General features: G+C 41.9%; 1 protein-coding gene across 1 annotated transcript in view; it reads left to right on the forward strand.

Moving 5' to 3' along the window:
- The window catches only part of LOC142258697 (uncharacterized), a 54,017-nt gene extending 42,735 nt beyond the window's left edge, over positions 1-11,282 (forward strand). Inside the window, exons 2-3 of the mRNA XM_075331318.1 lie at positions 2,590-2,690; positions 8,890-11,282. Of these exons, the coding sequence (XP_075187433.1) occupies positions 2,612-2,690; positions 8,890-11,225 (2,415 nt within the window). The 5' untranslated portion in view covers positions 2,590-2,611 and the 3' untranslated portion in view covers positions 11,226-11,282. The remainder of the gene's footprint in view (positions 1-2,589; positions 2,691-8,889) is intronic.
- The last annotated feature ends 618 nt before the right edge of the window (positions 11,283-11,900 follow it).

Consider the following 11,900-nt stretch of genomic DNA (forward strand, 5'->3'; position numbering starts at 1 on the left):
ACAGGAGCCGGCAGCCGGGTGATCAGCTGATTGCTCACAGAAGCCGGCAGCCGGGTGATCAGCTGATCGCTCACAGAAGCCGGCAGCCAGGTGATCAGCTGATCGTTCGTCCGCCGAGAGAGACCTTGATTTGAATAATTAAACACAAGATTTGACCATGCGCAGTGAAATCAAAAGGATTCCACTGATCAAAAAACGTTACATGCTGCGTTCCTGCCACCCGATGGTCAGTCGTTCCATGACTTATCAGTCGCGCTGCGGATGCAACGCAATGGCATCAGTCACAATCCACCGCTCATACAAGTCTATGGGAAACAATGGAATCCGCCAAACGGATTGTGTTGTTTATCAGAGCGGCGGATTGTGACGGATACTAAATAGCGGAAATGTGAACATAGCCTAATGAGTGTGCAGAGGGTGGGAAGAGGGCGGGGCTGGACAGTGAGGCCGGGTGGGGCCAGCTCTCACTGTGAGGTTCGGCATAGGAAGATTTCAAGTTTGGTTGAGCTGAAGGTAAATAACCACATTTGTCACCCATTGAAATCAATGAGGGCATCAAAAAGGCAAGGAAAAATGCATGCTATCAAATTGGTGCATTTGGCATGCATTTTGCATGCGTTTTACCTGCGGTTTTGTCAACAGAAATGCAGCTCACCAACTTAGTTCCATAATGACAAAATCAATGCTGGAGAGAATTTGACATGTCGGTGCCTGTGTTGGTTTCTCTTTCTCCCCAAGCAGTACATACTCGCCTATCACGGCTGTCACACTGCTCCCCCGCCTCTCATCTTCTTTCGGACCCGCTCATTAGCCTCATACATATTGACTCCTCCCCTGTCTGTGATTGGTTGCAGTCAGAGAGTCAAGCAACCAATCACAGCCACGGTGAACGTGTCTACATAGAGCGACTCTCTTCAGTGCTGTACTATCAGTGGAGGAGGACTCGAACTGTGACAGCAAACACCTGAGTGATGGCACCGCTGACACTCGGGTGGTTTGCTGTGACAGCTGGAGGACATCAGGCTTCAACCGCAGTGAACCCGTGATGTCATTGCTGCGACACCCGCCGTACTGTGGGAGCCGTAGCTGTGATGTCAGGGATTCACCCTAGTTTATTCTGATCGCTGCGTCTCTGTCCACACTCACAGCTGGCAGCCATGCTGTATGAGCGCTGGCTGTGACAGGACAGGGATGTAGCAGAGCTGGAAGCGTCGTGGGACCTCGTGTGGATTACTTCGGACCTCGAGGGGTGTTGTGGGGGTTAATAAACTGGTGAAATAGGGTGGCTTTTTATTTCAAATAAAGGATTTTTTGGCTGTTTTGATGTGATGTGGGGTGTCTCATAGACGCATAACATCACTAACCTAGGGCTTAATGGCAGCTATGGTCTGCCATTAACCCCTTATTACCCCGATAGCCACCGCACCAGGGCAACTGAAGGAGCCGGTTCCAACGCCAGAATTGGCGCATCTTATGGATATGCCACTTTTAGGGCGGCTGTGGGCTGCTATTGTTAGGCTGGAAAGGGCCAAATAACGATGGCCCTTTCCACCCTAATATTATCAGCCCCCAGTTGTCTGCTGCACCTTGGCTGGTATTAAAAAAATGAGGGGATCCCATGTCATTATTTTTTTTTTTTTTTTTTTTTAATAAATCAAATCCTAAAAAAAAAAAAAGTGTGCGATCCCCTCTATTTTTCATAACTAGCCAAGGTACAGCAGACAGCTGAGGATTGCAGCTGCTGCTGTTCCTGTACTGTATATGAAAAATGGGGGGACCCCATGTTTTTTTACCCCCCGCCCCCCCCAACAAAAAAAAAACAAAACAGCTAACCAAGCTGGCTATTCCTCTATCAAGCTATTGTTATTTCTTTCTATGTATTCTTTCTGTTCTTTCTTATTATCTAATCTAAATGTTCTTATTATCTATCTATCCATCTAGCTATTCTTTCTATTTTTTTACTATCTATCATGTTTTCTAGCTATCTATCCATTATCCTTTCCTATCATATTTCGTTTCTCCTTCAAAAAAAGCTGTGAGAAAAAACGCACTAAAAACGCACCTACATTACAAGCGTTTTTGGGACATTTCCAAGCTCACTCTGACAAGGTGCAGTTTAGGTTGCAGTTTGTTTGCAGAAAAAACTGCAGCGTGCGCATGTAGCCTTATATTACAATACAGCACAGAATAGCTTGCAAAAAATGTTTGCGCTTATGTCGGACAACTCCTTTAAAGTAAAAAAAATTGAATAAAACTAATGTACCTCAAAAAGAAAGCTTTCAAAAATATAGCATTGACTAAAACTATTCTAAAATGAGGGAAAAATAAGCATTAGGGCGTCCAAATTGTGAAGACAAAACAATGAAGGAAATCCCAATGTCATAATGTACCACACTAAGTGGACCCTGCCACGTCTGATTCTATCCCTGCTGAACTGACTCTGGGGCAGCACGGGGGATATAGGAGGCGTAGAGGCCATGCATGGATTGGTCTCAGGTGTCATACGGCCTTGGTAGCAGAAGCGTCCATCTAGAACCTTCCACATGACTTTTCCTTCTGTCCGTGACTTTTACATTATTTATTTTACAGCTTTGAAATTCAGGGAGAAAATATGCAGAACGCTGCAGACACAATGGAAAAAGGAGAAATGGATGTGCGGGGTGATGAACGGAGTAGAGACCTTTCCACAGGTAACCCTCCTCAGTGAAGAGTCACCATTAAATAACAAAGAGAACAGTCACATTCCCAGCTGCAAGGAGAAAATAAAGTTACATTTTCCCTGCTGCTGCTTGTATACAGTTACCAATGCAGTGCGGGAAACAGTAACAGTTACCGCTCACAGGCTGTGAGCCAACGAACAAGAGGGTTGAGTACTGGGCACTCACTATATAGTGAGTGGTGACTGTTTCAGCCTCTCCCACTGTGCTGGTGACTGAAAGTGAGCAGCTGCTGGGAGAATGTAACTGCATTTTCTCCTTGCAGACACTCTGTCACAATTTCTCCACTGTCTTGGACGCAGTGAGTGACAATTTTGCCTCTCTATTAAATCAGGGCCGTGCCAAGCTGTTAATTTGTTGAGCGTCAGCTCAACTGTCCAATCTGAAACTGGGAGGTGCTTGGTTTCTTCAGGGGGTTCCCTGTTGTGAGTGATTGATCAGTTACTTAGCTGAGTAGTTAGTCCCAAAACCATGGTATCACGGAGGTGCCGGGGTAACTGGAGAAGGGACCCCCCAAAATGGGCCCTCAGACTAGGGATCTTGTGCTGTCCCTTTTTCCAGGGGTAGGCTTGATGGTATCCAGGTCTGGACAGGTCTCCTGTCCAAACCCTGATCTAACACCCCCTCCCCCCCACCGGGAAAGGAGATGCAAACCCCACAAAGGATCGCCACAAAGACCGGAATCACAGGAGCATAAACTGAAGGTATCATCTGCAGTAACAAGTAATATCTCAAATCTTAAATAGGGAGAACACAGCTCAATAGAAATTAGCCCCCCTCTCAAGGAGCCACAAACCACTCCACAGGACTGGAGAACAGTGTAAAAGACTCAGCTGAAGCTGAGCAGCTAGTTTCAGGTTGCTTGTGAACAGTCCGTCGCGGCTCCCTGCGAATGTGGGCCTCGGTTATCTATGCTGTGTTCTGATCTATACCTGCCAGACCTTGGACCTCCTCTGACCATCCATTTGCCCATATCCGCTATCCTCCTGATATTCTGACCCCAGAGCTGACTATGCCTTTGTCTTTTCCCTTAGTTCACGGCATGCTCTCTTTGTATCTGACCCCAGAACATTTGATAACCCTGCCTCACGGCTTGTCCATGCAGTGACTAGCGTCACACACTGTTCTAATAAACCAGATAGATATCATTTAAATGCTAGGTACTCAGATTACCACTATATCTGCAGGTAAATAGTATTTTTGTAGCTGCCAGGTTTTCTTTAACTCCTTCTCGATATGTAACATATTATTAGATCCTATTACTTCTTGGGGCTCAAAAGCGGAGTATCCATTATTGCCAGCAGATGATGTCTATTCAGTTATTCAGTGGAGGTAAGCTTCACCGGCTGATGTTAACTTTTCGATCTTTGACAGCAGCATTTGCAGCTCGCAGCCTATGGGGTACAATTTTCCACATATCCAACGCCCCCAGCAACATTTATCATTGGGTGCATATGGGTCGCTGTAATAGCTGTGGGTTTGCTAAAGACTCCTTGCCCTATATAAGGGTACTCCTATGATCTCCACACCTTCAGTGGTGTAGATTTCAAAATGAGATAATTTTTGGGGTGTTTCCACTGTTTAGGCACATCAAGGGCTTTACAAACGTGTCATGACATCCTCTATTTCAGCCAATTTTGTTCTCCAAAAGTCAAATTGTGCTCCTTCCCTTCTGAGTCCTGACGTTGACCCAAGCAATAGTTTTACACCATATATGGGCTATCAGCGTACACATGAGAATTGCACAACAGAATTACTGTATATGGTTCATTTCCTCATCTTACCCTTGAGAAAATGAAAATTTGTGGGAAAAATTAAAATCTTTATTTTTTTCCTTCCACATTGCTTTAATTTCTGTGATGCATCTAAAGTGTACTTTGGCATTGCATTACTGCTGTAGGAATATTACAAAAAAGGGATAAATACATTGCTAACATGAAAAATGAGTAAAAAGACCTGGGCATTGCATTACTGCTTCAGAGATATTTGCAAAGAGAGATTCTTAGCTTATGTATTGGCCAATCCATATGAGCCCGATAACCTCGACAAGGTGATCTCATTATATTGGGAACCTAACCTTAAATGCCTCTGTGTGATTAAAAATCTGCATGTCTGCTTCTTGGCTAAATAAGATGGTGGACACACCCTGGCTATAGGGTGGAGTGCTTGGTCAGGTGCTTGTCAAGGTTATCGGTCTTACATGGATTGGTCAATACATAAACTAAAAAATTGTTTAAAAGAACTGAAGTCCTCAGTGGTTGATACCTTTTTAATGGCTAACTGAAAAGATGGAACTAAAGACACTTCTGAAGAAACGTGCACAACTGGACAGCGACATATTTTTCTTATCCAAATGCAAAAAGGAGAATCTGATCCCCCAAAGGACTCTGGATTACAAACCCAATTCTACATACCTACAATACCCATTATGCACAAAACCTTTGTCACAGGACTTCTGAGAGACTAAAGCCTGCTGTATACGTTGCAATTTCGCATACGATATCGTATGCGATTTGCAACGCCCCCATCGTATGTGCGGCACGTTCAATTTGTTGAACGTGCCGCACAAACGATTAACCCCCGTCACACATACTTACCTTCCATACGACCTCGATGTGGCCGGCGAACGTCCACTTCCTGGAGTGGGAGGGACGTTAGGCGTCACATCGACGTCACGCGGCAGCCGGCCAATAGATGCGGAGGGGCGGAGCTCAGCGAGACGTAAACATCCCACTCACCTCCTTCCTTCCGCGTTGCTGGCCGGGAGCCGCAGGACGCAGGTAAGATCTGTTAATCGTTCCCGGGGTGTCACACACTGCGATGTGTGCTACCCCGGGTACGATGAACAATCTGACGTTCAATTCTAGAGAAATGAACGACGTGCGTGCGATGAACGTTTTAACGTTCAATCGCACGTACCTGTCACACGCTACAACATAGCTTACGATGCCGGATGTGCGTCACTTACGACGTGACCCCACCGACACATCGTAAGATATATTGTAGCGTGTAAAGCGGGCTTAAGGAACCACCTTTTGCATGTCTTCTACAGCATCAAGAGTAAAATCCAGAGGGAATTTGAAACACAAAGGAAGACACTTCCAGAAAGCACAGAGCAAAAAGTACAATAATACTACTACAGACTACAAACTCTTCTGATCCACAACAAGGAAAAGAAACTACATAGACTGCGCCTCAATTCTGGACTTAATACAAACAGGTTGAGAACAAAGCTAAAACCTGACAACTTGGACAACCACTCCATTCAAGACACAAAAGCATCTAACTGTTATCAATCTCTCGGATTATAAAGGAAAGAAAGTGGAACTTGCTGTGCTTTCTAGGGTACTCTCATTTTGTCCTACTAAAGCTCTAGACAAAACTGAACTCTGCAGCAACATGGAAGATTACTTCAGGAGACTACGTCTGAGGGAATATTTTAACGATGCACATGTTTCAGAATCCACCCAGACTGAAGGAAGACGGATCTTTACAACCAGGAAAAGGTCAGATTGGACACCTCCACCAGAACACAACCCTTATTTGGATAACTATATAGACCCTTTCAGACATTTGGTAAAATCCACTATCCTAGACACACACAGGAGGCAACGATCCAATATCAGTGCCCAGGAAAGAAGGGCCATAAAATCTTTGAAAACCAACAAAGAAATCATTAAACCTGCAGACAAGGGGGGTGCAATAGTCATGATAAACAAATCAGACTACATGAATGAAGCACGTAGACAACTGATAGACACACGCTACTATAAAAAATTGGAGTCTGACCTTACACAGGACTATTATAAGGAACTTAAGAAGTTGGTCTCTTGTCTGCCTGACATATCCTCAACAGCTGATGAACTGATACCGGTAAGTCCAAGAATAGGCACATTCTACATGCTTCCCAAAATTCACAAATCTGGAAATCCAGGAAGACCCATCATTTCATGTGTGGGCACTGGGCACCCTCAATGAACAAGTCTCTGGATGGTAGAGGGTATCCTTAAACCCGTGGTAAGGGATACATCCAGGACACTACTGACCTATTGAGAAAACTATCAGCAATAGGTTCTCTACTACAGGGAACCATCCTTGCCACCATGGATGTGGAATCCTTGTACTCTAATATTCCACACCAGGATGGATTGAATGCCTGCAAAGTCTTCCTGGAAAATACAGGAACTGATGCCGATTCTGTAGTGAAGCTTACAAAATTCATCCTCACCCATAATTACTTTGCATTTGACAATAAGATATATCTACAGGAGACTGGGACTGCAGTGGGAAGCAAAATGGCACCACAATATGCAAATCTTTTCATGGCCAAGCTTGAGAGTGACTTTTCATCCTTTTGTCCTATCAGGCCTCTGGCCTCCTACCGTTACATTGACGATATTTTAATCATCTGGACAGAGTCTGAGGAGCAGCTGAAGACCTTCCATGAACACTTTAATCCGTTTCATCCCACCATCAACCTAACACTCAACTACTCCTGCACTGAAATCAACTTCTTGGACACCATCATTAAACTACGGAACAATGAAATAGACATCCCTGTAGAAGAAGCCAATTGACCGTCCAACATACCTGAAATGGGACAGTTTTCATCCAAAACACATAGCCTGGCTGTATATAATAGTTTATCAGGTACAATTGGATATGTTCCAACAGTACAGATAAAGACAATCACCTTGAGGGCCTCAGAAAGACCTTTCTGAATCAAGGCTACCACTTAAGAACCATTGAAAACCAGATTACAAGAGCCATGAGAATATCAAGAAACCATCTCCTACATTATAAAACTAAAGAAGAAAACAACTGGGTCCCTCTTGCAATCACTTTCCACATCTGGAGGTGTTAAGAGGAGCTACATGGAAACTACAACCATTAGTGCAAAAAGATGCCCAGTTAAAATCTATTTTTCCAGCCCCCCCACTTCTGTGTTTTAGACAGCCCCCAAATCTAAGAAGCTTCATTGTCAGAAGCTCCCTGTCCTCTCCAACAACTACAAGAACACTTCCCTTCAACCAGAAAAAAATGTAAGACCTGTCCATTTATATTGACAACGGACAAGATAAAGATTCCCAGATCACATCAGGACTACAAGATCCCATTTATCTTCAGCTGCACCACAACCAATGTGGTGTACTTAATTATATGTACTAAATGTCCAACTGGGGTCTGTATGTAGGGGAGACAGGACAACAGCTCAGGACAAGGATGAATTCTCACCGCCACATTATTAGAGAAAAAAGGATAGATCTACCTGTGGCCAAACATTTTTGTAACCCAGACCACAGCATCATGGACATGAAATTGCTGGTATTGAAAGGTAACTTCAAGTCCCAGAGAGATAGGAGACTATGGGAGTACAAACTTATGATGACCTTTGACACATTCAGAGCAGGACTGATGATTGTGTCTCATGGATTCATGTCTTTTTACATCAATTAAGAGATGTGCTCCTCAGACCATCCAGGGGCAAAACTTTCACACTGAACTGCAGCAAAATTTATGGCCACAACAGTTTGTCCTCTTGCCATAGTGATAGTTCTGCTTCACATAACTTGTTTTATTTACTGCCCCATTCTATGTCCTGTTGTGTATAAATATGTGACTCTTCAGATTGTGTTATATTGAGCCTGAAGAAGAGACCTGAGTAGTCTCGAAAGCTTGCTATTATTACCATCTTTTCAGTTAGCCATTAAAAGGTATCAAGCACTGAGGACTTCAGTTCTTTTAAACATTTTTTTTTCTCTACTGGCTAACACGGTACAAAGATCTATTTTACCTGTACATAAACGAAGAATCTCACTTTGCAAATATCTCTAAAGCAGTAATGCAATGCCTATGTCGATTTACTCGTTTTTCTCATTACCTATGTATTAATCCCTTTTTTCTAATATTTCTACAGCAGTAATGCAATGCCAAAGTATCCTTATATTATTGAGTGCCACTGGATATGCTTTTGTAGATATGTTTTATTGAATGTCGTTTTGAGCACTTAGAAGGGTGCAGTTTTTAAAATGTCATTTTGGGTATTTACTGTCACATAGGCCTTTTAAAGTAGAACACTACACACTTTGGAATTTGTATGGATTTATGTGTGTCTGTGTATGTTTGAGGTTATATTATTAAAAGCTTATAACTTCAATTTTATTTATGGCAGATGACTGTACCAGGAGTCCCACACAGAATGCTAAGGGAAGTGAAAGTAACAAAGAAGCAAAGCCATATTCATGTTCAGAATGTGAGAAATGTTTTTCTAAGAAATCAAATCTCATTACACATGAGAGAATTCACACAGGAGTGAAGCCATATTCATGTTCAGAATGTGGGAAATGTTTTGCTTGGAAATCACTTCTTATTAGACATGAGAGAATTCACACAGGAGAGAAGCCTTATTCATGTGCAGAATGTGGGAAATGTTTTTCTCTGAAATCAAATCTTGTTACACATGAGAGAATTCACACAGGAGAGAAGCCATATTCATGTTCAGAATGTGAGAAATGTTTTGCTCATAAATTGGCTCTCATTACACATGAGAGAAATCACACAGGAGAGAAGCCATATTCATGTTCAGAATGTGGGAAATGTTTTGCTCAGAAATCACATCTTGTTACACATGAGAGAATTCACACAGGAGAGAAGCCATATTCATGTTCAGAATGTGGGAAATGTTTTAATCGGAAATCAAATCTTATTACACATGAGAGAATTCACACAGGAGAGAAGCCATATTCATGTTCAGTATGTGGGAAATGTTTTGCTCAGAAATCAGATCGTGTTACACATGAGAGAATTCACACAGGAGTGACGCCATATTCATGTTCAGAATGTGGGAAATGTTTTGCTTGGAAATCACTTCTTATTAGACATGAGAGAATTCACACAGGAGAGAAGCCTTATTCATGTGCAGAATGTGGGAAATGTTTTTCTCTGAAATCAAGTCTTGTTACACATGAGAGAATTCACACAGGAGAGAAGCCATATTCATGTTCAGAATGTGAGAAATGTTTTGCTCATAAATTTGCTCTCATTACACATGAGAGAAATCACACAGGAGAGAAGCCATATTCATGTTCAGAATGTGGGAATTTTTTTTCTAAGAAATCAGATCTTGTTACACATGAGAGAATTCACACAGGAGAGAAGCCATATTCATGTTCAGAATGTGGGAAATGTTTTGCTCAGAAATCACATCTTGTTACACATGAGAGAATTCACACAGGAGAGAAGCCATATTCATGTTCAGAATGTGGGAAATGTTTTAATTGGAAATCAAATCTTATTACACATGAGACCATTCACACAGGAGAGAAGCCATATTCATGTTCAGTATGTGGGAAATGTTTTGCTCAGAAATCAGATCTTGTTACACATGAGAGAATTCACACAGGAGAGAAGCCATATTCATGTTCAGAATGTGGGAAATGTTTTGCTCAGAAATCACATCTTGTTACACATGAGAGAATTCACACAGGAGAGAAGCCATATTCATGTTCAGTATGTGGGAAATGTTTTGCTCAGAAATCAGATCGTGTTACACATGAGAAAATTCACACAGGAGAGAAGCCATATTCATGTTCAGTATGTGGGAAATGTTTTGCTCAGAAATCAGATCGTGTTACACATGAGAGAATTCACACAGGAGAGAAGCCATATTCATGTTCAGAATGTGGGAAATGTTTTGCTGTAAAACCAAATCTTGTTCAACATTTGAGAATTCACACAGGAGAGAAGCCATATTCATGTTCAGAATGTGAGAAATGTTTTGTTTTAAAACCAAATCTTGTTAAACATTTGAGAATTCACACAGGAGAGAAGCCATATTCATGTACAGAATGTGGGAAATGTTTTGCTCAGAAATCTGATCTTGTTACACATGAGAGAATTCACACAGGAGAGAAGCCATATTCATGTTCAGAATGTGGGAAATGTTTTGCTCAGAAATCACATCTTATTACACATGAGACCATTCACACAGGAGAGAAGCCATATTCATGTTCAGTATGTGGGAAATGTTTTGCTCAGAAATCAGATCGTGTTACACATGAGAGAATTCACACAGGAGAGAAGCCATATTCATGTTCAGTATGTGGGAAATGTTTTGCTCAGAAATCAGATCGTGTTACACATGAGAGAATTCACACAGGAGAGAAGCCATATTCATGTTCAGAATGTGGGAAATGTTTTGCTGTAAAACCAAATCTTGTTAAACATTTGAGAATTCACACAGGAGAGAAGCCATATTCATGTACAGAATGTGGGAAATGTTTTGCTCAGAAATCAGATCTTGTTACACATGAGAGAATTCACACAGGAGAGAAGCCATATTCATGTTCAGAATGTGGGAAATGTTTTGCTCGGAAATCACTTTTTATTAGACATGAGAGAATTCACACAGGAGAGAAGCCTTATTCATGTGCAGAATGTGGGAAATGTTTTGCTTGGAAATCACTTCTTATTAGACATGAGAGAATTCACACAGGAGTGAAGCCATAGTCATTAATAGATTGTCTGTTTTAGTAAATAGTAAAAGTCTATTAATTTCTGTTAATAAAGAGTTCATTTTATGTCATTACGGTTGTGTACTTTTTATAATGGATCATTTAAAAATAAAATAAAAAATAAATCTTTATTTTTATATAGCGCTAACATATTCCGCAGCGCTTTTCATACATCAGGAACACTGTCCCCATTGGGGCTCCCAATCTAAGGTCCCTATCTTTATGTCTTTGGAATGTGGGAGGAAACCGGAGTACCCAGAGGAAACCCACGCAAACACGCGGAGAAGATACAAACTCGTTGCAATTGTTGTCCTTGTTGGGATTCGAACCCAGGACCCCAGCGCTGCAAGACTGCAGTGCTAACCACTGAGCCACCGTGCCGCCTGTTTACAAATTATCTTTTTACACATTTTTAATTTGATAGATTTTTTTTTTTTGTTATAGCCAAGCTGTACGCTTTATTCATCCATTTGTATATTGCTTGAATGAGAGCAGAATCCATTTTGTTAAATCTACACTCCATTTTGTCTTTGTGTAAGAGCCTGTACCGTGTCTCCCCTAGTGTAATGCAGCAGAGACCCCTCTGTTTACTTTAGATAAGGACTTGTATAGTTTCAATTTCTTTGTTAAAAGTGAAGTTCAGGAATGTGAAACTAAGGCTAGGTTCGCA

The sequence above is a fragment of the Anomaloglossus baeobatrachus genome, assembly GCF_048569485.1.
Source record: "Anomaloglossus baeobatrachus isolate aAnoBae1 chromosome 3 unlocalized genomic scaffold, aAnoBae1.hap1 SUPER_3_unloc_1, whole genome shotgun sequence".
NCBI lineage: Eukaryota > Metazoa > Chordata > Amphibia > Anura > Aromobatidae > Anomaloglossus > Anomaloglossus baeobatrachus.